General features: G+C 39.5%; 1 protein-coding gene across 1 annotated transcript in view; it reads right to left on the minus strand.

Annotated features, from left to right (window-relative positions):
- Positions 1–3,810: 3,810 nt before the first annotated feature.
- The window catches only part of LOC149276761 (MICOS complex subunit mic25-a-like), a 56,327-nt gene continuing 32,289 nt past the window's right edge, over positions 3,811–27,848 (minus strand). Inside the window, exons 7-8 of the mRNA XM_089503305.1 lie at positions 19,308–19,378; positions 3,811–4,069 (exon numbers count right to left, since the gene is read on the minus strand). Coding sequence (XP_089359431.1) covers positions 3,811–4,069; positions 19,308–19,378 — 330 coding nt within the window. The remainder of the gene's footprint in view (positions 4,070–19,307; positions 19,379–27,848) is intronic.

Genomic DNA, 27,848 nt, shown 5'->3' on the forward strand with positions numbered 1-27,848 from the left:
AGCTTGTGATAGCTGTTGATGGAGAAGCCATTACATAAAGAAGGATATTATATATTGATTATAGTTTGCCTTTAAGCCATGATATCATATTTTACTATGAGAAATCCGTTTTTAATACCGGAACACTTCAATTCCGCTACCCACCTGTAACCTGGATATAAAAACAGACTGCTAGCTTATCAGCTTCACCAAGTACTGTACAATTTCAACATTTCTGCGTCGGATCCCCGGAGCTGAACACGGATCTGAGATTAACCTTGGGATATTTACATTTTTATGTGCTGTTAAAATGATTATAAAACCTACCACGGCCTGCGGGATGTATAAAACGCTACCATGTTGCGATTTTATTTTTTTCTTCAACTTCAACTTTATATTAATCTGCAGAAAGTGGGGATTTGATGACAGTCATTTCAAGTTTCCAAAAAAAACCACCAAAAAAACAGCCAATATCGTAGCACCTAAACCAGGTAGACTCTCTAAAACTAAATTGCATCGTTTAGCTTCGGGGCTTCCGCTAATTATGCAAATACCAATAATATTTTAAAACCAAAGAAACGACAAGGTGGACTCTTTTTTTAATTTATTTATTATTTCTTTTTTAGAGTTTTAACAATCGCGAGGAATTCTGAATAAAAGACCCAATAAATAAACAATAAAAAGGAAACATTTTATCACGCTATTTGCTATGTTTCGGCGTTGGATTTTTATACTGATTTTGATAAATTACCGTAATTAGTATGATTATAAAGCGCTGCCTCTGTACGTTTTTAACGCGGTACACGGTAGAAGATCGGCAAGCGTTCTTGTGTTTCCGCCGCTGCCGTGCTTAAATAAAAGAGCCATGTATCTTCCATGCAATTTGTCTCGGGTAATCCCATTGCGGGTATGGCACAGAGTAATAAAGATATATGGGTCAAGGGAAGATATAGTGTTGAGAGCCGCACAATAACATTAAGAGGCAGAAAGTAAACCTCTGTAATTGACTTTGGCAAGGTTCACGAAGCACAAATGAGATCAGTCGTACCGACGAGAATAACCTATTCAGATAGAGCGCGCCATCCATGCTTAACATCATTGGAGCCAGAGACGGCACGCAACGCATTGCAGTCCACGAAGGGTTATGGGGCTAGAATCCAAGGAGGGCGAGAGGGACAGATCCATCACCAGATATCTCCAGAGGGAACCAGTAGCAGAAAAACCCACACCAGTCATATATCTTATTAAAAGGTATGAGGTAGTTACTTAATCCCCTTGGAACCTCTGATGATTCTTAAACACGTGGACCAGGCAGATTGAGAGAAAATATCTATGAGAAAGAATAATATCCAGCGAATATGGAAAGAATAACAGTAATCTGGTATTCTTGCTTTTGCTTTAAATTCTTCCATTGCGCTATAATTTTACATTTCACAGCATTATTTGTGGAATTGCTGTAAAAAAAAAAACATTTCTTTCAAATTCAGCAAAGCTGCTGTGAGTTAGTACTTTGTTATCCATATGACAGGCTGGCGCGCTATGAGAGGTCAAAAATGTCTGACCCCCGTCGTAAGTGTACAAAGGGTATGCTTTTATAACATTTACAGTATAAAGAGGTGCACAGAATACCTGGCAGAATGGGTGTCATGGAAACGTGCCGTTATAGCCCGTTAGGACTATATGGTGTTAAAAATTCCATGGTTACAATTATATGATGTCAGTCTCCAAGGACGAATGAGCAGAACTCTTTAGTTACCAATAATCTCTGTTTTGGCCAAAGATTATTAGCATTTCTATGCTCCGTATCATCTCTAAAGAGCCAATAGACCCGTTTAATAGTCAAATCTCACTCTGGTGCTATGAGTCTAGCCAGTTATCTATCACTCTCTCTAAAAGTGTCAAACACATGCTAGTCGTAGCCCGGTAGTAGCTGTGCTTGGTGGTAATGTCTCTGGAGTATAGCGACCCTTGAGCCCTGCCCTGCTTTACAGCAGATAGTTTGTAAGTTTTACCCATTTGGGTCAAACACACAAACTTCTGACTGGTTCACGGTCGGATGGCGTACGTGCGAGAGCCGAGGGTGAAATTATCTGCCAACTCTCCAAGGCACAGTCTTGACGTCCTGACACGAGGCTCTGCGTGCACCGGCAGCCCCGTACAATAAAATATATTATTGCTATCGCACACATATGGGGAGCGGATTAGACGGGAATGCTCCCAAAGTGTGCTGGAGATGTTCTCCGTAAACGGATGTTACAGGCGTCATGATTAAAAGACATGCGGTGACCTTCTCGGTAAACAACAACTTGAAGGGAAAAAAAAGGAAAGTGAATTCCCACGGGGGCTGGCGAGCAGCGCAGGCTCTAACAGAAGCTGACAATTTTCTCATCTCATTTTGTCTGAGCTTCTATAGGGAGCGTCGCTGGCAGCTGGTCTCACGCAAGACTTTAATCAGGAATACGGCTTCTCTGGACATGCTAATGGAAATGAAAGATTCTCTGTTTCAGGCTTCAGGCTCAATAAAAAAACAGGCTTTTAGTGCGTGTCAACAAGACCCATGCGAGACAGGTAACCCTTCGCTGCCGGGAAGGGCTGCAAGCTTAAGACCTTATGATGTCAGAGGAGGAACCAACAATACTGTAAGAATTACAACCGATTATAATGCAATAATCGGTACATCCACTAAATTATCCCTGGGTAACAGCGAGGGCCGGACTGGCCATCTGGCACGCTGGTCAGAAGCCCGGAGACACTTTGGCCGACAGTGCGCCATACTCGCTTACACTTACATCATTTGGCAGCCTTAAAGTACCAAGGCTGGATCGTCCGGTGGTAAGAATTACCTAGACGCAGAGGGTTTTAGAAGCGCTAATGTCTTGCTAAAAAAGCTTTTAAAAAAGATGAGAATAATGTAATGGTGGCTCTGTGTCTGATTGGCTATTTGGTGTCAACCAATCAGGATAATTGTATAAATTGAGATCACGCTCACTGACCAAAAATGGCACAGAGGAGAAAAATGTAATGGTGGCTCTGTGTCTGATTGGCTATTTGGTGTCAACCAATCAGGATAATTGGATGAATTGACATTCCGGTCACCGACCAAAAATTGCACGGATGAGAATAATGTAATAGGCGTTCTGTGTCTGCAATGAAATGCTGACATTCTGCAGCAATAACAGTAAAAATGACCCGGGTACACGAGAAATACAGACATATTTGAAACAATTTAAATATGATCTTTCACAGGCGTCTATAAGCTTAATTAGCTCTTTAATGGATTTCAGCATTATGGTGGCAATTAATTATCCAAAATGATTCTGTGTTGTATGTATAACGGCTCGCATTATAATTCAAAGTCATAGTCTACACGTTTAATAACGACACGTGAGTGGCGATGTGTAAGAATGTAACACGTGAGTGATTAGCAATGCCCAGCTCTAACCTAACGGTCCGATAACAAGACTCCTGCGCCTGCGTTCTGTGCTCTGGAACTCAACGGGTGAAAAAGGATGTCACTTCTGTCCACTCCTAATGTTAATATTTCATAAAAATCACTCTTTACTGATGGAAAATCTGTCCTTCTACAAAATAAAAGTGATACTTCAGATTTAATTAGAACAACAAAAAGAAGGGTCACAACTGCAACGTGTGCTTTAACGAAACAGAATATATGTTATGTGTTTGCTGGATAGGGCTAAAAAGGTATATATATATATATATATATATATATATATATATATATATATATATATATATATATATATATATATATATATATATATATATATATATATATATATATATATATATATATATACACACATACATATCCTAACCAATCACTTTTACTGAATCATTTTTTTTTCCTTTAAGGAAAATGTTGGCATTTGAAGGTTTATGGTATATCACAGATATGTGCCACCCATACACGGCGGTGGCCCCCGTGACAATTACCTTTTGTGCTTCCCTCACACAGTTCCGATACTCCTTCGCCAGATCGCTGCAGTTGAGCAGCTCCTGCTGGTTTTCCTTGTAACATTTCAGGATGCTGGTCTGGATATCCATACACACCGGATCATAACTCCTCTTCCTAAATATAAAGATACAATACACAAATGAATGACATTTACACCCATATGGACTACAAAATACATAATCAACAGCAAGCCATGAAAAATATATCCTATTCCTCTGTGAGTGTAAGCTCCCTGGCCAAGAACACAGGCGATGTTCTTTTTAAGGGGAAGTACATCTTTCTAAAACAAAATATTTTGTTAAAGGTGAGATATACGTGTCCAAGCTCAACTTACAAATATCACCCTTTAATACATGAAACATCAAATATATCTTTCTTTCAAAAGCTTTCTGGGTAACCACGAAGCCCATACATGCCCGCATTAATCTAACTATATATAACAGAACGATACAGTTCAGGTAATTTGTGATGTAACAAATGAAATGATTTTTCAATCAGATGTCCAAACTGTCCCAAAAGACAAATATTAAACAAAAAAAACTAAGCTTTTTACATTTAAATACTTATATATGGTGTTAAAATAAGGGTTTTGTAGATAGTATTTTATTAAATATGATTTATAGCCAAAAATCTTGAACTGTCCGCGTACAAATTGTTAATTCGGAATGTATATGTTGATAATTATTAGCCAGTTTATTACACGCCAGTGTTCCTCTAGGTATAATATTCAGGGTCTACTATAAGAAAAATGGCCGCCCCCATATGGGCCACATGTTCTTTACGCCAACAGAAAATCCAGTACAGGCCATGAAAACAGAAAATGCATTTTTCAAACCTAATTAACCTCATCATCATGTATAATGTGAGCCGTGTATAAAAATGTACAATTTATTGTAATTTTCTGTTGTCTGTTCGAATGCGTTTCACTTTAACGTTACCTCGGATTGTCAGAGACGGACTCACGCTGTAAATAAATCACGAGGCTCCTGCAGCTCTCTCCGCTGCAATACAGAAATACTCCGGGTTGCTCTTTTCACTCGTTCATCAATTTATCCACCAGGAATCTATGATAAGTGGGAACTGTCACGGGGAACAGGGCTGCCTTTTTCAAAGTGGATCTGTCACCTTTCCCAAATCTAACATTTCTACGCACTAAATAAACCCATATAACTGGGTTAACAGATAGACGGAAGAAACATTCTTGTATTAAAACCCACTTTATGGGAAAAGTGTCTTAACTTCCTGTCCCCAGGATCCGCGTGAATATTTCTCCCCATTATGTTATCTTTCCGCTAATGTTAAGTTGCTGATTGTTGCTGATTGGTTCAGGCAGTCTTAGTATGGGAGGGATAAGGAGAAGGAAGATCATTTCAGAAGAGGAAACGGATTAGATAACGTTGGCCTCCAATTTAGGCTTCCAAGAGGTAAATAAGTCCCATATTTTCTACTAAATATCTCCTAAACCAGGGGTGTCCAACCTGCGGCCCTCCAGCTGCTGCAGGACTACATCTCCCATCCTCTTCAGCCAGCCCCTTAGCTGAAAGAGCATTATGGCAGATGTGGTCCTGCAGCAGCTGGAGGGCCGCAGGTCCTGAACAACTACATAAATTGCCAAGCTTTAGCTTTTTTTCATCAATAAATTTAGTTATGCTAAAAAAGCTGTGGCCCTTCCCTTCAAGTGGCCAAATTTTTTTAAGAACAGAAAGATCGTCGTAGAATAAAACAACGGAATCTCCAACGGTTTTTCATCTCCAGACTGGCACAGATGGCGACTGTATTGTAGAACAATCTATTATGAGCTCGTCTGCCTGTAAGATGGTTACGCACCATGCAAAAAAAGGTTAAAATAGAGCTCTTTGCCACCTGGTATCCAGAAATGGTAGAGAGCGCTGAAACCCGTCGCTGTCTCTAGCAATCCCACACATCGTGACATGCAAGAGGAGCAACGTCTGGGAGTGTATCCTCTTATAAATGAAATCTCATCAACAGATCCTTCCCGTAATATTACTGTCTGCATCAATCAGGTAATTTCGCCGTGGTGTGGAATGCTGCCTGTGATATGTTCTCCTTAGGAAGCGTGTCTGCGGCCGGGCGAATACGCGAGGAGGCAAGCTTTTTATTAGCGGAAGCAGAAAGCATGCTTGCAGTGAATTAGTCATTCATCTTAGTCACAGACAATCTTGGGATTCCTAAAAGATCTGTTATTAACTCATAAGCGGCTGTTGGGAAGGGCCGGCAAGATCCTCAGCCAACAATACAAATCATCTAATGTTTTACACCCAGTGAGCTAAAGCCAGATGGACAACGCGCGTGTTGTGTATAAGGAAAGTCCGCCAGAAAAATAAGGATATATTGCAAAATATATGAGAAATTATTTTTCTGCAGATCTCAAGACCAGGAACAAGGAAGACTCTCTGAATTCTTTTCCACCGAGTTTGTTGTCTTTTCCAAAATCCTTAGATTTATATCTATTTTTCCTGTAGGTCTTATGTTGTTTTTGGAATACACTAAATAATGGTAAAAATAAACATTTTTTATACATGACAATATATGATTTTTGCCCAGATTGGTTATTTAATTTTTTTTTAGTAGTCCAACATTTTTATTTGTGAAATTATATCCTTGGAGTTATTGTTATTTTTTGGACAATAACGCTCCAAAGAATTCTATATCTGGGTCCTCACCCAGAAAACCTGATTGTTCCATTATAGCGCAAATATGTCAGCGACTTCTGCCTCTTTAAAAAAAAAAACAAGTGTGTAATAGATTTTGCTGCGTTTAGAATTAAAAGTGCTTTCCAACTACTTTGCTGAATTTACCACTTTTTATTGAATGCAGAATTCGAAACATAATTCCAAGAACTGTTCAATGTCAATCTTTTCTTAGAAAAACTAAGTAAACTTTCCCGCGTTTGTAATGGATTCTGGGGGCACTTAATCGTCATGTGACGCAAAAGTTTAGAAACTAAGAAAGCTTTTGTGATGTTGTCATGTGATGAAATAATTTAAAGGACATGATAAAATTAATTAAATAATGATCAGCTAGAAACGAACGTTTTGTCTTGCTTTGTTGAAGAGAACCTTTAATGCAAATGTGTGCAAGTGAAAAGTTGACACATTTGAACATTTACTATAATAACGTTCCATAATGCAGTAATCAAAAGAACCGTATGTGGTAGATTTACCAAGAAACACACAATCAATGCAGAGGTAATATATATATCATTTTGGAAAGTCTCTACGTATAAACTTTGCTATTTTGAACCAAAGTTTTCTGTCTGTAGGATTATTCCTGTGAATCCAGATGTTGCGACTGATGCTCCTATTTTGGAACAAAACCCTCATCGGTAGATAAAAGTGCCACCCCACTCACGTTATGATGTCATTGCATGGATGTCTATGCCCCCTGAGGCTTAAGTACCACCAATGCACCTAATAAATCGCATGCATGTCATGCTACAGTCTAAAAAATAATATTCTAAGAAATAGCTATTTTTTTCTGTAGAAAAATGTGATCATCTGTATTGCTGGAGGAAAAAATATTTCTATTACCAACCCTGCGAGAAACTGTTTCAAAACAATAAGGAAGACACAGAACCCTGTTACAACATGGCAAGATTCTTGATACACAAATATGGAAATGGAAAGAATATCAGATTGAGACTTTTTTTCTGCAAGTGTCAAACTTGAGCCCCTCGATACATTTGCCTCTAATTTCCTGCGGCTGCTATTTTCATTAGTGGATCAGTACAAGTGGTTCACAAGAGTCCTTGACTTTTATGATTCCGCCGTATTTCTCCACCTTTTTCACAATCAAACAGTAAAAAAAAAAAGCAAATCTTAAAACATTAAAAAATAATGGAAAAAGTGGTGGGTTTTTTGTGCACCACAAATAGCCAACTACGTCAAAGGAACCGTATGTGGCAGCTTGCATTTTATTATGTACTGGTGATAAGAGTTCAGGAATCATGTCTCATTGGGCATTTTCAGTTATGTTGACCCTAAGAAATGATTGTATTATTAACCCCTTCAATCCCAGGGGTTTTTGGTACCTCAAAGCCCAGAGCAATTTTGCCATTTTTGGGGTATGTCGGTTTAGCGATGATTCTCTTTTCCTGTGAATAGTGTACCCATATAAACTATATATTTTTTTTTCAAGGAGAGATAGAGCTTTCGTTTGATACCATAGTTGGATGATTAGCTGAAAATTTAGAATGAGAAATTTAGTAAAAACTAGCGAATTTTAGAAAATTAAACTAATTTGTTTTTACATTTTCCCTCTGAATCCTCACAAAATTAGGTAAAGTGATGGAAAATCCCCTCCAAGTTTATCAATTCAGGTGTCCTGATTTCAGAAATACCTAATTTATATAGATTTTCCAGAGTTACCCAGCACCAGGGAGCATACTATAAGGTGTACAATTTTGTATAATTTTTATGCCTATGGCTTAACGGGTTTGGGGGTTGTGAACGGGGGCAGGAGGGTTATAGATGTTATGCTAGGGCAATGGGAAGTAAGGTTTTTTTAATAATTTTTTTTTATTATCTTTTTTATATATTTTTTTTTAATTTTAATTTTTTTAAATTTTTTTTTATTTTTTATATATTATTTTTACACAGAAATGGTTAGAGGTCCTCCTAGGGAACTCCTGAACATGCCAGTGATGGCACAATGACATCACAGCTCACATTATAATTTTTTTTTGTATTATATATATTATTATTTTAATGATTTATTTAATATTTTTTAAATGAACTTTTTTTTTTCTGCTTTTCTCTTTCAGGACGGGAGGGGGAGTGAGAGACATGGTTTCTCACTCCCCTCCCCGCGATCCCCCTGCATCGATCACACTGTGATCTCTATGCAGGTCCTCACAGACCTGCATAGAGATCGCAGCGTCTCTGTGCCTCATCGGAGGGCAGGATATCCCCGCTGACGTAACCCGGAAGGGAATGCCCGATCGCGCAGTTGCAAACGTAACAGCTTACCGGCTTTCATGCCGGAAGCTGTTACGGGAGATCGGGCAGCAGAAAGCCGGCGATGCCGGCTTCTGCTGCCAGGGGGGAGTCCTGGTCTCCCGTGCAGCGGCAGGGATGTGTCCCTGACGCTGCACGAAGGGCTGGATGTACCAGGACGTCCATAGGGGTTTCTTTGTGGGCGTTTTTTGGACGTCCCGGTACGTCTATAGGGGATTGAAGGGGTTAGGGTCTTTAATCCTCGGAATATCTGAAATATTGTCAGTGTAGTTTCGATTACCAAAGTCATACACAACTTTTTCTAGGGTGGCCTCATAAAAGGTACCTAATTTGACGATGGACTCGTGATCATTTGATTTCAGTGTGGGCACTTCCATGTGTGCTCCTCTTTTGTGACACTTTGCTTCCGTATGACTTCTCTCTATGGACGAGCCCAGTTTTTTATTGCAGTCAAATTTAGCAGTGAGTTACAGGAGGTTTGACAACTTGGCTCATGTAAGGTGAGGGGTCGGCCACAGAAGCAGTTACTCGCTTTGTGCCCGATTTCTGGCCAAAGGAACCTCTCTGGAAGCTAACATGGGTTTGATTAGCCCGTCTCAGCCTCATAGACAAAAGTGATCCAGTACATACATATAAACTCCTATAGCACTATTCATTGGACTTGTAACCACTATGAGGACTTTCACTCACCAGACTCAGGCATTCTTGTTTGGAACACAGAACCCAGTACATACACAAGCCCTTTGGATGCAGCTCCATCGTGTTTAACACCATGAAGAATGCATTCTGTAGAATCTTGGATGAACTCATGTGAATGGCCCACCTTGTTTCACAAAGCAAGGTGTTGGGACACTTACATTCTGACTTAAAAGCTGGTCACGTTATCTACATAGAAAAGAAAGCTTAGGAGTTTGCAAGCAGTTTGCAGAAGCTCTTCTAGAGCGGACGCTTTGATTGAATACTGATCTGCTGGAAAGGCAGCCCGTGTCTGACCTCGAAGAAGCTTTCATACAACAGGAGGTGCTTTGTATCCTCGACAGAATACATTTATAATAATGATAATAATAATATTTCTTCCAGGGTGCCTTGGTTATTTTACTGTGTTAAAAATTAATTACGATTTCAGGATTTCTTTCTGATCATTTCAAAGGTCATATTTTTTTTGCCTTTATTAATTTAGTTCCATCGTTCTCAGTAATGTATTGCTGGAAGTACATACTTCACCTTGTGATGTATGGACCTTAACGTGACTTAATTTCAGCACACGTGGCAAAAGCCTAGGGGATCCAACGGACCGGTAGCTTTGATGTTCTCATGCGCATTAGAAATGCCCAGATAGTTTTCTTTTTCGGTCCATCCTGGCATGTAACAAAAGTGAGAATTTATAGACGCTTCTTTATAATAAGCGTCTAATTTCCATCAGGACCCCTATGGATAGGAAGGAAAGCAAACTTCACGCGTTCTTAGAGCCGACATGCTATGTATGTCCCATGGGTGGAAATATCCGTATTTTGCTAACAGAAGACCTCATTGTAACACATATTGTAAGACATTTTTGCTGCATTATGTGCATTATTTTAAATAAAAGCATTTTTATCTATCAGCGTATCATCTACTCTGCTGAATCTAAGTTTTGTGGTAGAAACTAAGCAGCGTTAGAAACATGATTCCTAGTACTATCGAAAGACCTTCCCAGAAATATTTTCAAATAGTTTCAAATTTTGGGTGATTTATAACTGAATTGGAATTTTGGACCTTCCAACGTGCATACAAGCAATACATACATCTGAGAGCGACAGCTTCCAAAGCAGCCCTACAGATGTAACTTCTCCAGATCCGTGAGGTGGGAGATGGATCCTACAGAAGGGGCGAGTAGGTTTAGAAATCAAATGCCAACCAATCCTTTATTTTATCTAAATTCCTGCAAAATGGTTATTAGAATCATGGCCATCCTCCGGAGAACCTTGCCGTGTCTGTAGATGTCACATCCCATAAAGGGCAAGAGCTGCGTAAATACATGGTTGGCTGGGGGGATGTGGAGTGTATGTTGTGTTCTCAAGTGCTTTTAGAGCAATCAGTACATAAATTCAAAGAGCAGAACCTCATACGGCCCCCAGACTCTTGTCGTTGGTGAGATACAATTTTGTCTGAATGTGGAAGCAGGTCTTTCATCTCATTAATCTTATTACTGATTCTGGACAGTCCCCCGGGGAAGATGGAATCTCGGAGAGTTTCTTTCTCTCAACCTGATTGTGTCACTTTGTACCAGCGTCTGGGGGGGGCTGGGGGAAAACAGATGGTGTTCTGGTGAAAGTGGACAAATACATTATAGGTAGATCTGATTGCGTCTGAGGACTCGGTAGCCAATAATGCTAATCTCCGCTAATTGGAAGGCACAGCGCTACGGTAAGCTAGTCAACAAATTGGGGTGTCTGCTCTTCATCTTCTATAGAGTATGCATGCTCATTGTTAGCGGTAAATCCTTTAACCATTTGAGCACCACAAACTCGAGTACTACATTACCCACCCGATTAGCAGAGAAAGTATTTATGGACAAATCTGACTATTCCAACGCAAAATTGGACACCAGAGAAAGAATATAACATTATTAAAAGGCAGCTACTTGGTATCTTTTTTAATGTATTCTGTATACAAAAGGGTGACAAAAGATTTAATGAGATTGAAGGCAATTTGCTAATTGTGTTTTACATTCATAAAGAATCCCGAAATGTGAATAATAATCAACCTGCGTGTCGTGGAGTGGCTGCCTCTAACCTAATTAAGATCTTTATTTTTCCAGTAGGATAAAATACACAAACTCAGAAAGATGAAGCGGCACTCTCAACGCACGCCACACACACAATAATTAAGAAAACAACCGATTCCGAGCCCCTCTAAAATATTTATTCTGAGAAAGAATTGAGAATGGGGATTATTAGAATTATCAAGACAAGGTAGTAACTACCTTATCTTTAACACCAACTGTCCCTGTTTAGCAGTCCCACTTTCAGTCCAAATTCTTGTGGAATCAGACAAAAAGGAGGTTTTCAAGAATAATGTTATTGCTGCATATTAGCCATTTGCATGAGTTCTCGCTTTGTATATCTACTAGACAAACACAGTGACTCCATATCATAATGCCTGTGGTAAGCAATAGAATGGCTCAGTCTCATTAACCCAGTCAGACACTCTTTTTAAGGAAAGTCTATGGAGGAATGGACTTAATTAGCATTGCCATAAACGGTCAGCTCAATGTGGTGTTTGATCATGGAAGTTCATCCAAAATATCATGACTGACAACAATGTAAGCCTCCAGGTCATTCTTCAGAAGGAGAAAGATAAATATGATTAGAGTTCTGTATAAAGGGACATATCATTAGTTTTCAGCAATTAGATGTCAATCTGCTAATCAGCATTAGTACTGAACTCTTCAAGAAAGACCACAAACATCCAAAAGGCTCATTATTATTTCGGCAGAACTAGAAGCTGAAACAAAAAAATGTGCTATCTGGGGTATTGTTCCTACAACAATGTTACACAGACCAAAAAACAACATTATCAGAGTAGCGTAAGAGGAACGCAGTTCTGTCTGAACCCATCCATGTATATAGACTGGGCACCTGGCAAACACCCCACGGGCCGATGGCAGATGGAGCCGGCCACTTACCTTTTCTGGCACTCAACGTGCAGATCCGGCGAAGCCCCAGGCTGGATACAAGCAGATCCATGTTGGTCTTATATTAAAGGGCCCATTTTTCTTCCCCAGTCAGGCCCTGCATCCAAGAATATTTCCACGACTACAAGAACATATCTGCTGTGTTTTCTAATCAGCGCCAAAATACGTAGAATTTTTTTTTTTTTAGTACTCTAAGCTTCAACTTGATTAAAAAGCTTTTAGAATTTACTAAAAATTCTACGGAGCCGTATTCTTTCGTTTTTAGGTCATTTTCCAACACAGTGAAAAAACACAATTCCTGAAATCCAACTAATTCTGATGTCTTCTCATGTCATTAGGAAAACTTAAGTAAATTAATGAACACAATTGTTCTCTCCTTCCCGGCAACACATACATCTTCTCCATTTAAGAACAGGTACATCTGTTCCTAATACTTGTTCCACTCATTACTTTCGAGTCAGATGACATTCGGTTTCCTTAATGACGAACCTCTATCATTTTGACTACACTGCAATTCCACCTTATAGAAACCAACAAGGAATAAGTCTGAACATTACGACTGCATAAAGTTGACTAAATCAGAGAAAAAGCCAGCTAAGCTCCCATTAGCATGAAAAGCACTATGGATTGGAGTACTTTATTTTCTGAATTTCTCCTAAAGAAGGGCCATTTGGATCAGAGGTATAATAAAGAGCTTATAAGAGCTACAATCTCAGGGATGGGCAATGAGGGCTTTAAGTTCAGTAAAATACTGAAATCACACATGCTCGTTCAGGCTATGAAATCGAGTAAGTTAATGAAACCTCTATTAACACAAGAAGTTCTCTGCATTTAATCATTCAGTCGAGGCAACAGGGATTTGGTGTGCGAGGCCGGCTATTCCGACAGGCAAATGGGTAGAATTGTCCGCAGTACGGTGGATACAGCGCAAGGCTGGGTTGACATAATAGCTCAGCAACACAAGTGTTCTCCACAAAAAGAAGAGACCGTCAGGGTACTGGCTTGTTGTAGACCAAAGAAACCCAACATGAGGCTTGTCCAAGACCAGGGAAACACCCGCAATTTCACAAATATTGTTTTCTAGAAAAGCAAAGGCAGCGTACCCTAGGGGCAGTTCCTTGCCTTCTTCAGGGTCAATAACACAAACATAATAATTATGGGAAACCAATCCCTTTGTCCTAGCTCTTACATGGTGTAACCTAACCACACAAGTGATAGCACAGAATCATTCTGGTTTGGTGTCCAATGAATTCTGGGTAACTTATGGCAGTTATATCTAAAAAGTGATTCTGGTGCAACTTTCAAAAAGTGGAATGTAACTGTGGATTACTCTAGGGTTGCCCTTCCTGGGTACACCATTCAGTGTTAAGTCCCACCATTACATACTTTTGCTCCAGGTGTCTAAAGGGGATGGAGCCTAAGGTAGGCGGAGTTATGCTACGCTGGATGACAAAACTACTTTAGGCTCCACCCCTTCTGCCCAGGTTGTGTCTCTCTCAGGCATACACAGTTTATGGCAATGCTGCCTGTGTACAGTGTAATGCATTCTTAATGGGCAGTATTATTATGCCGGGAGAGACCTGAATATGACAGGGCAGGACCCCAAAAAACAGGACTGCCCCGGAATATTTGGGACTGTTGGCAAGCATGCTATTATATGAACAGTTCTGTTCTATGCAAACCTAAAACAGAAGGCTGTTATCGTAACACTAATCGGAGCATCCTCCCATGTGATTATTGGCCTAAAAAAATTAATGGAGCATCTAAAGGCAGAGATTTGCAAGTCATTTGTACACAATTCACAGAGCAAGAAAAGCCAACCAAAATGTCAACACTTACAAAACAGCCAAAAGCCATAATTCCGTTCACCCGCAAAAAGATTCAAATCTGCTTAACATTCAGTTCTTGTCCAGGGTGTCTGTATAACACGGATATAACAGATACAACATAGAAAAGGTTTCAGGAGATTGTTCTTAAGTAATCAAGTCCAAGAAACTGGAGTAAAAACCCTGGGCTTACTTTTTAGGAGACATTTACACTTTTGGACAAAATGGACCATATTATAAAAAAAAAAATAATAATAAATAAAAAAAAAAGGTGAGACGGGGTGCCTGAGTAGCAAGCCGGACCCAATATCTCCAGAAACAAATTACACCTCCATAGTGGTCTATTGTGGTCTAATCTACACAGATAACCACTCCAGGGTTCAGGACACAGGCAGTTAATGGCCTGCTTGCATTGAGAAACACTCCAACCTTTCCCGGGATTTAAAATTACCATTAGAAATGAGTGATTTCTCAGGTGTTTAACCCCTTAAGGGCCAGGCTGTTTTTTATATTTTGTACTCTTAGTGACCAAGGCTGTTTTAGCATTTCTGCGCTGACTCGTGTTTAGCTGTAAATGTCTTTTCTTTCCTTTAGTGAACCCACACAAGTTATATATTGTTGGGGTTTTTTTCATAACAAAAAGGGCTCTCTTCAGATATTTTTTTTAACATATCATCTATTTTCCAATAAAAAATATAATAAACTATCGCGTAAAATGTAAAAAAATAACACTTTTGTCAATTTTGTTTGAAAAACATTTTACTCATCAACAAAAGCTAATGAAAAAACACTACTAAAAAGAAGCTATTATATGTGGTGAGTTTAGAAATACCCAAGGGCATTATAGGGTAATAAGTACAAGTAGCGTTTTGTTATTTCAAAACAAGCATTTGAAATGCCCTGGGGTGTCCAGTTTTCAAAAATATATGGTTTGATGGGGGTGAGTTGAATTGTAAGGTTATATGGGGGCAAAAATTCCACATTTGGGACATGCGCAAATCGGTTTTTCAACATTCAACAGAATTTTGAGATGTGGTCTTTCTGAACCCATGTCCTAGTCAGGACATCTTTGAAGACAGCCGATTCAACATCAAACCATTAATGTTTGAAAACAAATGGATAACCCCAAGGCTATCGTTAGCACATCATAATGAATAAAGGGGTGAAACTATAAGTCTCCAGAAAACTTACTGCAAATTCTGGCTTTATCAACTAAACCTATAATTTATTCAAGCTTTGTGAGTGAGGTGAAAGAGGCAACCAAGAGGTTGTTCATTCCAGTTGACATTTAGGGGATAGGATACTGTACCCCTCACACACACATTAGTTAGAGGATTGGGGACTGGATATTCCTTGACCATAAGCTCTACGGCCAAAAGCTTTGGGTCTGCATTCTTGGTGCACTTTGTACACCAACTAAATCAGAAATAAATAAAACTATAAAATCGGTATAACAATAATAAAATAGTCTCTCTAAAGAAGGTTCAGCCATCCATTCATAATGAGATGAGAGTATGGGGAAAAAAAAAACATAATTTAGCTCTGAATAATATTATCTCTTAACAACTTCTTAATCCTCTCTCTGTAGCTCTACCTTTTAAAAGCGATACTGAAACACGCATACTAAAATGTGAGAGCGCGCATGGTGCAGGTGGTCAACAAAAAGAGCAGAGCACTTTAAGGATAATGCCGGAAAGTCGGCAGTAAGCTGCAGCCTCTGTGCTGATATTATTTTACTGAGTCAGCAACAGTAATAACGTTTAATCCGTAGCAAACTAATCTAAATGTAACACTCAAAGGGAGACAAAAAGGGATGCAGAACATTTGCCCGGCGCCTTTTGGGAGCCCTGCTTTATCCTCAGAGCCAGAGCATTAATAGATCTCGAAATAAAATTGCATTTTACCCCGGTGGCGGTGGGGGATTAAATAAGCGCCCTTTGTAAAGCAAGTCATGGATCTCTGAGCAGTAAGAATAGGGGGCTCAGTCTGCTTATCGTCGGGGTGCTGTGTGCTCTGTAGGACCCTAAGCTAAACCACCGGTGGGAACCCCAACTCCTTAAAATAAAGCCAAAAATACGTATTATGATGAATAATAGGATATTACATTACTAATAATAAGGGTGCTACTGTGAAAAGACGCTTTATAGATATGGCAGTGGTGGGTGTGATGCAGGCCAGGCTGTCTGGGAGTGATGAGAGTAGCAGGCCAATAGAATTGCGGTGCCTCGTGCTACGCAGGCATAGAAATACAAGTCTAATCCTTTGGTATCAGCCGTCAAGCGTAACATTTAGGCTGTGACCTTTTGTTCTAGGAAATTGCTTGCCTTTCTAAATTGATGTTGGTTTTGTTGTATGTTCTTGCCTGTTTTTTTCTTTTTTTTGGGCTTATAATATTAAGCACAACTCAACAGCGCAAATGAAAATATAATTTTAATGTAGCCTTTAAAATTAACCTAATTTTTACTGCCTGGCAGTTAAACAATAGTGCATTACTAGTCTCTCGAAGCTCTCGGTAATGTGTTGCTGGTAAAAAGCTGCTTAGAAATGTCAAATTACTGAATGCAGGCTGCCTGGGTAGCGCAGGGTAAAGTAACAGAGCATTTTATTATCTCCCAACTGCCATTAACAGGGAAAATGGATAAAGAAAGCATATGGATCCAAGGACAGGTGGAGCGCTTGGTCGAAGGTGTTGCTTTTAATGGAGCAACACAAATGATGTAGAATCATGTAAGCTTTTGGAACGTAAGAGGTCTCTTCTTCATCTGCAGAAGAGACCACTGAGGTCTGAAAAGCATGTATAAACTGATATCTTTTGTCTATCTTGGCCCAATAGAAGGTGTCATCTTCATCGAATGACTCCATGGCTGCCACTGAAGAGAACGCCTCTCGCTCTTTTGTAGGAACAAGAACAAAAAGCCTTTTGTTTTAAGTCAAATATATTATCCCGAAATTGTGTTTTTATTGTTAAACGTTACTTTAGGGGTAAATCTTGTTTTTGGCCATCACAATGACGGGAAACCTAGCAACGAAAAACCTCCTATGATCTACCCGATAGGAAATCTGGACTTTGTAACTAGGATTCTGCACATAACTTCTTTCAGCTGACTTTCAAGGACCTCTCGTCTTCCGCCGTGGGAGAGGATGGGATACGATGCCACCTGCTGATGAACCGAGCATCATTAGCTACTGATGGCAGCATCTGCACCCCGATGCTTTACTCTGCGGAGGGGCTGCTGCAACCGTGTTACCTGGCAACCTCCTCTCCCAAGGCTCTCCGGAGACAACGTCTTACCTGAGTGCGCACGGAGTTAATCTCCCACAAGCACTTGCATGTCAAGAGGCTTTTGTGTTCAGCTACGTCTTTACAAAGGGTTAACGTTCTGAGTAAAGGCACATCAAAGCATATACACAGACGGCATTGTAATTAGAGAATGCGCACCCTCGCCTGAGAGTCTGAGGGTTTCTGCCCCAGATCCGGGAGTCTCGGGGTAAATGGGCAGATTCTCACCCAGTCAGTAACTTCACATTCTACTCCGATTTAATGCTATCTCAGCATCTCAACTGGTGCTTTTCTGGTTGCTATATCACAACATATATTAAAGTCCCTACCTTTCTACCACATCAGCTGGAAAGCTGTTCTACTGACCCAAAATATTTTCCTATGACACTCCAATATGAGTCCATGGCCTGTTCATCTAACATTTCATGACCTTTCAAACATAATTGCCTCCTATACTACGTGACATCCCATTTTTCCGTATTTACATGTTTCTGCCATGTCCGCTCTCTCCGTCACCCAACCACAAATGGTCCTCAAATGGGAACAGAATGAGATTTACAATACTTTATTTATGTCAAAAGCAGTTGTACAAAAAGACAGAAATTTATCCCCAGTGTTTTACGGAATAAAAAGAAAAACATTTAATTTGATAAAATAACTTGCATATAATTGTTAGCCGTCTGAGTGTGTCTGCGCTCTTCTCCATAGGTATTATTCTGATGGTTACTGCTTGGGAAGACCACAAGGGACTAATTAGACTTTCAACGCACTTTATTATTTACCCGCCGCAGAGATGTGACAAGTCTTTAAAGCAGCAATAAAGCCGTATCAACGATGAGTGAGCTGCGAGGTTTAAATAGAGGTTTTTGTCCCTCTAATTAAAGCAAGTTTAACATTTCTTAAATCTTGGAGGCGTCCCCTTTGGGACGACGACTTGGGGGGAAAAAATTAATCAAGCAACATTTCTAGATTTTATAAACTTTTATTTTAAATAAGATTAAATAAGATGATAAGAGTGGACATGTCACCTTGAAAATAAGTTTGCATTCATTATTAGATGCTCTAAATTGTTTAAATCTTGCAAACAGAAAATTCGCCAGCATGCACCTTTTCTCTTTTTTCTGATTGGCTGCTTGTAGAGTTAAAAAAAAAATAACTTTATCATGAACAAAATGTCTGTGCGATATGAATAAGGGAACAGTCCCCATATTATTAGTCTGCATGCATGGGACAATATGCGCACTGATACATGACTTTGCTACATTGTTATGTATTGTATGTATTGTTACATGTTATTGTTACATTTCTATATTGTAATAACCAAGCTTTGTTTGATGTAGGATGAATATCGTTTTTTGGTGTATATATGCCTTGAATTGTGTTAAAATATAGAATCTACAGGGGGTGAATTATATTGTGTCAGAAGCTCAGATTGTTGTTGAAGTGATGGAAAGTTGTTATACATAAAATCTGGCAGAATTCGTTGGTTAGCGACAAGTGGGGCAACCTGTTAAACCTAAAAGTTAAACATTTGAACCGGGTGGTATTGTAGCAACATAAATTATACACTTCAAAAATTAAAGCCATTTCTTACTTGACTCGGAACTCTGCATTTGTGGCCGCCGTGTGGAACTGTTCTGCCGTCAGTTTGTAAATGTCTAAATTCTGAAACAGACAAGAAATATATGTTTTTAACAACTTCTGCCTCTCTCCTGACAAAGTGCACTGAACACTTTGCTTTCACAAGTTGCTCTCACGTAAAGATAAAACGCCATAAACGCCAAATGTACCAGAATAAGAAGGATGGTCCTTATGGTCCTTTTTTATCTGCTGTCCACAGCACAAGATGACAAAGCGGAATTCTCACCCGATGCCCCGTGCAGTTAGCTACGGCGTATGGCCTAACATATGCACGTCATTATATTTTAGTTCAAAGCTATTGTTGAATAACTACAGCTTATTCATCATCGCCTTATTATTTTAATGATTGGGGCGCAGATAAGGCATTCTTAGCTATGTGCCAATTCCTGTCTGTGTTCCACCCAGATTCTAGCCTGCACAAAAACCATTATCGTCATTATTTATCTACCACAATAGGGGTTTTGGCTCGGTTTGGTGATTGCCAGCTTGTCTGTTGGGCATAAGTGTAGGTGCCTTCTAAAGCTTTAAATGCCCAGGACGCTCGACCGGTTGAAGCTATTTGTAAACTAAAAGAAAAAAAACACAGACCAGACTCACCTTTGTACATGATGGGTTTAAAAGTCTACTTATCAGCAATCATCATTCAGGGCAATGACCCTGAATACAAACGTTCTCAGATACATGACTGATGTGCCTGCGCCGTGCAGACATGTACACACTTAGTAACTGATTATTTCAAAGCCTCCAGGACAGCAATTATATGCAGATGTATGGACACATACAGTATAGGCTAACACGGGATGAGTTATTTAGTCCTTCACTTATACGATGGCTTCCCAGAGGTGAAAGGGTTTTATTAAAGGGCCAATGGCTCTGTCACCACCAGACACCTTCTTCAAGTGGTGCCTGAATGATGCCTATTTAATAAGATCTTTTCGGCTTTGTAATTTCATTCTGCCATCGCACAACTCAATACTTGTGTACCGTCTCCTGCAGTGATACAGATGCTTCTGTATTATTACTCTTTGATCTGGAATCTATCTAGAATGAGATATTTACCAGTGATTATCATGCCTCAACATTAAAGGCATAAATACAAAGGAATATAGAGTATCTATACAGGCATTTCATTCCAGAGTCCTTTATCCTTTGAAGACATGGAAGACCTATCGGCAATATGAAAAGTCTAGTTGAACGTTTCAGCTCCATGGCATGTATTAGGAAGGGTCAAACCCCGCACCAAAGATGCATAGCTAGATCAAGCAGATGACTTTAAAGGGGGCAGTAAAACCCATTTAATTCTTTTTTGGTTTCACGGGTTAAATGCGAACCACTGAGTGTTAAAGCCTGGAAGATTTTGCTGCGGTGAATGCACTCACTGAGTACAGGGAAGGTCGCTCAGCGTGCAGAAAAGATGATATGTGGGCTGCCTGGGAGGATTCCAACCGGTAACCTTATAACCACACCGTGGTGCATGCCATATTGCCACCCCGCTGCTACGCCGCTTCAGGGGCCCGCTACTCCACTACACGTTAAGCCGCTTCTTTGGCTCTATAAATAGAAGGAGCAGGTGATGGCCAAGTCGTGCTCTCCCTGGTTGCGCGTTCCCTGCGGTGAGGGTGACAGAGTGACAGCTGACAGTGTGCTCAGGGACGGCAGAGGAAGCCGGCTGTCACAATGTAATCGCGTATTGCTGGAGCTTCTCGTTTCCCTGCCTGCGAGTTCTATGACTAGACGTTACAGTGTAACTTGCCGCATGAGCCAAAAGAAAAATGCCTGTAGGATGACGTTCTGGAATACGGCTCATGTCCCGGAGTAGATCTAGTCCAGGCTTAAACCTCGGACCGAGATTATTGCTCAGCTTTTAGCAAAATCTTACGCCACCTGCAAGACTTTCCATCCACAAATGACAATACCTGCTTCAGATATGGAACACAACTAAATCTATGTATATTGTACATGTAGATGCAGACTAATGCTCTATAACATATAACTTTTTTACATTTAAAATGACCAGACAGGCCCCCCTGGTTTGGAGACTTGGTCCGCAGTGTGCCTAGGGGACAGGGTTAACTTTTAGGTGACTTTGTGACCTATTGATAGTTGTAAGAGTAACGCATTTGAGGAATAATGTATTAAACTGAAACAATTCCATTTCTAAACACATTTTCTCCTGTTTCTTTGCATATTATCAGGGCTTTTAGGGCAGTAGAACGCTGAGATACTCTCATACCCAGCAAACATTCTAAGATCATGAGCTATGCTCAGGACCGGAAACTGAATTAGTTATATGTGTTTCCCCATCATCTACCACTGGGCAGGTTTAATACACAAGCTTTAATGACTTTAAACGTTCTATATGTGAGATTACCTCTTTTGGAGTCTGTCTGACTTTAGGCATGAAATACTCATTGAGTACTAATCATACGGCTGTGCTGGAAAATGAAGCATTTATAGAAATAGGGAACGGAGGGACATTTTTCCAGGGTACAAATTATTTGGTAAACAAGTATAATTCCAGAGCTGAAATAACATAAAGTTTAAAAGCCAAACAGGAACCAGATGGATGATTTTAGGAGCCAGAAAGAGATCAATACCAGCCAGTACTGAAAGGCGGGTAAAGTTATAGAAGCTGTGGCTACCTGGCTCCTGGGGACTTCTCCTAGTCCTATGAAGCACAAAATGTAAAAAAAAAAACAACACAAAAATAACCTTTTTATTGATTAAAATTATAGCTACGAGGTTTGAAAATGCCAAAGTCAACAGAGTGAAATCCTATTTAATAGAATATTTCACGCAAGGTTTTTCTTTTAGTCGGTGGTGGCTGAAAACATTACCCAAGTGAACCGGGTAAATATATATGCATCGGATCTAAGTAATTATTGTTATCTCTTGCCAGCTCGACACTTGAAAAAAATAAATCAATGATTTCACATGGTGGTCTTAAAATAATTTTGTTATTGGCCACGTTGCCAAAAATCCTTCGCAGTCGTAGGACATTAACGGTACAGAAAGTCATAATTTCCTTTGTCTTTTTTTTATCACTTGACGATGGCTTGTTGACTGAAATTGTTGTGTGCTTCATTTTAATGAAATAAAGTGGCATTCCGCACCAAATTACGAGTGCCTCTGCTATTAACTTCCTATGCATCAAATCATTCCTGTTGTGCAAGCAGAATTAATTCCATTAAAGGGACAGCAAAGGGGTTGTACAACAGCCACCATACACGTAACCATGTAGAATAAATTAGCGGAAGGCATTTTAAACTAAAAATGCACACTTTCAAAACATGTAAAAAAACAAACATATGTAAAAAAACAAACATATTAACTTCTTGTTTAACTAGATACTTTTTTTTCTGAAATAACATAAAATGTTCCATCTATTGTCACTCAGGTGTAGTAAATATCTTTTATATTTTATTATATATATATATATATATATATATATATATATATATATATACACATATACACACACTGAAAATACTGTTTTTCTGTAATCAGTCATTTTTTTGAAAAAAAAATCAATATTCCAAATAAAACCTAATAGCTGGGATTTTTGTTTTTTCAAAATGTATATTTTTAAAAGCATGTGGGACTTCTTGGATTAAAAATAAATAAATAAATATTAACAAAATGATAAATTATTTCTGCAATATGGCTGCTTTGGATTTTAGATGTCCGACATTCTTTGTATTCCCTCAAATGAAAATTCTTGCATGACACGTCACAAGAATATTTATAATTGTAAAATAATTAACAATTATGTATAAATATAGAATTTTCCAGTATCCTAACCCTACAAAGTGATTGTGGAATGAGTAGGGGAAACTGGCTGTAGGTTGTTGATTTTAGTAATGAACATTTTCAGAATTGCTTTTTTTTTCTGTACATTTTACTTTTGTCGTTTAGTAACTCAGGACTTACAAGGCCGCTAAAATGTGGGTAATGTTTCATGAAGGATATTCCAAATTATAACTCTTAAGTACTGTATATAAAGGGACTTTTGCTCCAAAATACATTTCTGTTGTAATTTATTTTGAATCTGGGCACATTTATTTATTTGGAAAGTTTTAACAGGAAGAATATGTTGAGATTTCTCTTGTTTTCAAGTATGTCCTGGGGAGCCAAGTCCCAGTAGACAGTAGTCCAAATAAACAATAGAAAACAAACAAACAATAATAGACATGAACTGAATAAATAGGAACTAGTAGTCTAATAACAGGTACATTCTGTTTTTAGATGTTGGGAGATGCTCATTTTGGGGGGATTTTGGGCTATTTGATGATTTGATGGAATCTGTGAGGCTATTCCACATATGAGGAGCTCTGAAGGAGAGTGCCCCTCGACCTGCATCCTTTTTTAAATTAGGGACGGGTAGTAAAGGGGCTGATGTTGGATCTGAGATTGTATGACGTGCGGGGAGTAAGAGTGAGTGAGTGAGTGAGCAAGCGCGGCCGATGGTGCGCCTGGAGGCAAGCAGCAACCAGCTTTGTTCCGGCATAAAGAGCCAGTCCTACAATCTCTTGTCAATATGAAGACCAAATGGCAAGCTGGGATCTAGGAACATACCAAAATACTTGTAGGAATTAACATGTTCTGAATTTCATCGTTCATTAAATATAATCACATTCCTTTCATGAAATGACTGGAATTGCTGGGTTTTACGTATAAAATATACAAAAAAAGATGAGTGTGATGTTCCAGCATGTTAGGTGTCGAGGTCTGCATTGTGATATCTAATTACAATAAACAGAATTAGGGTGATAGGGGCACATTTGTCTAGTGCCAGCTTGTGCCAGCTTTGAAATTGAAACCAGTATAATCAAGCAGATCTCTTAAAAAGTATGACATTTCAGATATGACTCTACCTTTGGCTGAAATATACAATATCTATCAAGAAACAGATAGAAGAATAATCATTTATTAACCCCTACTGGACTCCAGAACAAATACTTTATTTTAGAAACACTTTCCAACACGTCTTTCTATCGGGCGTCTGCTGTGGGGGTCCAAGCAACAGAAGCAAAAGTAGGGACCCCAGGATTCCATAATTTGCATATAGAACCATCAGTGTTTAATCCTCCGGTTTAATTTTTAACATGTGGACCAGCACCGATAGCCTACAAAGAGATGGGCTTTTTATCTGCATTAGTTCCTCCACGGGTGTCTCTCTGGTCCCGCACCAGAAAACTCTAGATGTATCCGCAATGTGTGGTTTGCATAGATTTAAAGTCGCTATTAAGAAGGAGTCACCCCCAAAAAAGATAATGGTTGTTTTAGAAACAGGCCTAATTTACTTCTGAATATAACCGTTTCTCACAGACCTCTTGAACTGTTAATTAAATTTGCCATTAAAAATTAAATGATCTGAATAAGTAGGTGTGAGGCTTCTCATCTCAGGGATCTCCATAAATCAAATTGTGGTTTTTTTTCTTCTGTTGCTACCCTAGCAATTTTCATCTTTCATACTGTCTGATTTCTCCAAGGGACTGCGTCTCCGAGATCAAAAAAAAAAAAAAGAAAAGAAAGGAAGAGGGGGGGAAAAAAAGCACGAGGAGGGGCGAGAGGAATATATTTAATTTCCCTCTGCAAATCAGACGATTTGATTTTCCCAATAGAGTCTACGGAACCGTTCTCTATCACAGCAGGAGGGGGTATATCGTATCAACCGCGAGAAAGCTGTGTTTATACAAGATTTTAACCACCTTAAAAAGAAAAGCTTTTATTTTTTTGGGACACAAAGCTGCGTGTGGTTCAAACAACATTACTGCCTTACTCTGCTTATATACGCCGTACGATCAGCCTATTTCCAGCCAGATGGATTTCTTTCTAGCTAAAGCAGTATAGCCCCGACGTCCTAGATAATAAAATGTGTATCTTTTCCATAGCCGGGTTCGGATGACGGTGGATACGATACTATGTGACACCTATGCCTTTATAAACGTTTCTCCCCCTGATAATATTATATTTGTCCGGTGGTAGGGGTCGGATTGTCGGGATGTTCAATGAAACGTCATCACCCGCTGTCATCGAAAGCAGCGTAAGGATAAAGCTATTCCGTCACCTTTGGAAGGTGAACCTGTATTAATGAGGAGTGGACAGGTATAGAAGACCAATAGGAAGGTTTACGCAGCTGCCGAGACTAACATATAAGAGAGGACCGGTGACTGTGAGGAAGCCTGCGATCGAATGGCGATACAGGATCCACCTGCTAGGAGTGGGGTTTTAATTTTGATATGATTTATCTGGTCTGACATCACACATGTGTGGGGGAGAATACTGCTATACCGCACTCCACATATCTTTCTGTATTATTAATAAAAGTGAGACAGAGTGAAGAGATAAGAAGAAAGGGGCTACGAGGAACCTTAAAGATGAAAAGATAAGGTATTTCATGGCATTGACCCTGTGTCGCTATAAATGGGCCAGAGGATGATGTTGCTTGTTGGAATCATCAGAAGGACCTGCTTCAACATCACAGCTCAGTTAACAAAACCTGGTAAATATGGCATTTTAGGTCCTCATCCTTTGCCACCAATTATAGACATGTAAATCAAGTAGACCCAGTCTGAAAGGCCGCCATTACATTTGGGTGGAACACTTCACTAGAGGCCAAGGTACAAGAACTGGTCTTTAAAGGAGGCCTCGACAAAGATAACCTGAACTATGGTCAAGTCAGTATTGGAAGCTTGCAGGTACATTCAGAAACTACCTATAATTGTGTCTGATCTCTAAATAAAAAATGGCTCTAGCTTTAACAGAATTATGATTTAGTGAGTTTGATGCTTCATCTAGCCTAAGCTCACCTCCCTACTTCCAGCTGCTTCTTCTTAAGCCCCCTGGCATGTGAATTAGCCTATTCAGGTCAATATGAGTGTTTCCAGTACGGTTGGGTTTTAGGGGGAAAAAATGATAAATGGAAGACGAGAAAAACATTTGAACCAGCAAGCCAAGTTAGGAATGGGCACATGCTTGGATTCCTGTCTAGGGTCAAGTGTGGAAAGAAAGCAATATTAACCTTGTGTATCCACTGATGTAAACACCACCTATGGAGGCATTTCCAGCTGAACGCAATGGAATCCATCAGCACATGGTCTCATGGGGGCTTTAGAGAGAGAGAGAATGGTGCCATGTTGGCTTTAAAAAAACAAATATGCAAACTGGCATATGAAATTTGGTCCTGGTCATGTAACTTCCATAGCAATTCTGGAACCCCTATGCATTTTGGAGCAGAGAAACATTCAAAGGGTTAACAGGAATCCGGCAGAGCTGTATTATTGTCAGCCCGGGATGATTCGGTATATACCGCACTACCTGCTCCCTTGGGCTCTAAATGAAAAAAGGAAGCCCACGCAGACTGCAATTCGCTCTCTGCCACTAATTAGGGTGCTTATACTCCTCATTTTGATGTGGTGAACACTTTATGGGTAAGCTGTAAAAAAAAGAAGCCATAAAGGAGATGGGTAGAAGGGGGGAGTAAATTCAAGGAATGTATTTTACTCTGAGGACACAATTTGAAATAAAATAAAACAGGAAAGAAAGGGATAAAGAGGAGGACACTTAGTTGTTATTTGCATTGGAGCTGCAAGTAATTTGATGTAATGTACGGTATATCAGACAAGCCGGCACTTAGATGGGCATATACAGAGCGGAGAACCATCTGACATCTGCTACATTTTATTTATCCTAATAGAAATGTTTCTTGAGTTCATTACATTACCAATCATTCTCTGCTAATGCTTTAAAAGCAAATGTGCCTCAGTGTTCCCACTTCTGAACTTTATGGGCTTCAGCGAATATTCGTTATTGGCAGAATTAGTCAGAGGGCACTCGAAGCTGCCTTTTGGCTCTTTCGCCTTTCGAGTCGGTGCTAAGTGCAGCCCGTTGTGGGTTGTTGTGTAAATATACTGTCCGTACGCACACAAAATAAAAGCCGGGTGGCCCATTAGGAGATGGATCTTAACCTTCAGAATCTAACAAGAGGAATGGGGAGAAAGGCTTGTTTAAGACATTGGCATATAACAAAAACTGGGGTAAAACCAGAGCAACTCTCCCTAATGGGCCCTGAAACGTAACACCCTCAAAACGACCTTCTCCTTATCCCAAGACATTGCTCCTGGTATCACAAATAGTCAATGCTAGTGTCATTTAAATCAGATTTCATTATAAAGGCAGCACTAGAAAAGCCAAGTCCTGCCAAGGTATAGATCAAAAAGCAGCAGTTTAGTAGAGTTTCCCCTCTACTGACATTGTGGGTTCAAAAGATGAACCTGGTCAGTACCAAAAGATGACTGTAATCCTATGTTAGACACAAAGCTGGTTAAAAGCATCTACTCTGCTGAATTTTACTATCTTCTAACTAAATGCAGAATTAGAAACCACGTTTCTAATTCTGTTGAATGTACTATATTCATAATTATTCAGGGAATGATTAATTTTCATATGGCAGGAAAGCAGGCTCTGATAGGTTGCTGCTATAAAAACTAAA

Source organism: Sceloporus occidentalis, unplaced genomic scaffold, assembly GCF_023333645.1.
Source record: "Sceloporus occidentalis isolate IW3139 unplaced genomic scaffold, rSceOcc1.0.p SCAF_225, whole genome shotgun sequence".
In the NCBI taxonomy this organism is placed as follows: domain Eukaryota; kingdom Metazoa; phylum Chordata; class Lepidosauria; order Squamata; family Phrynosomatidae; genus Sceloporus; species Sceloporus occidentalis.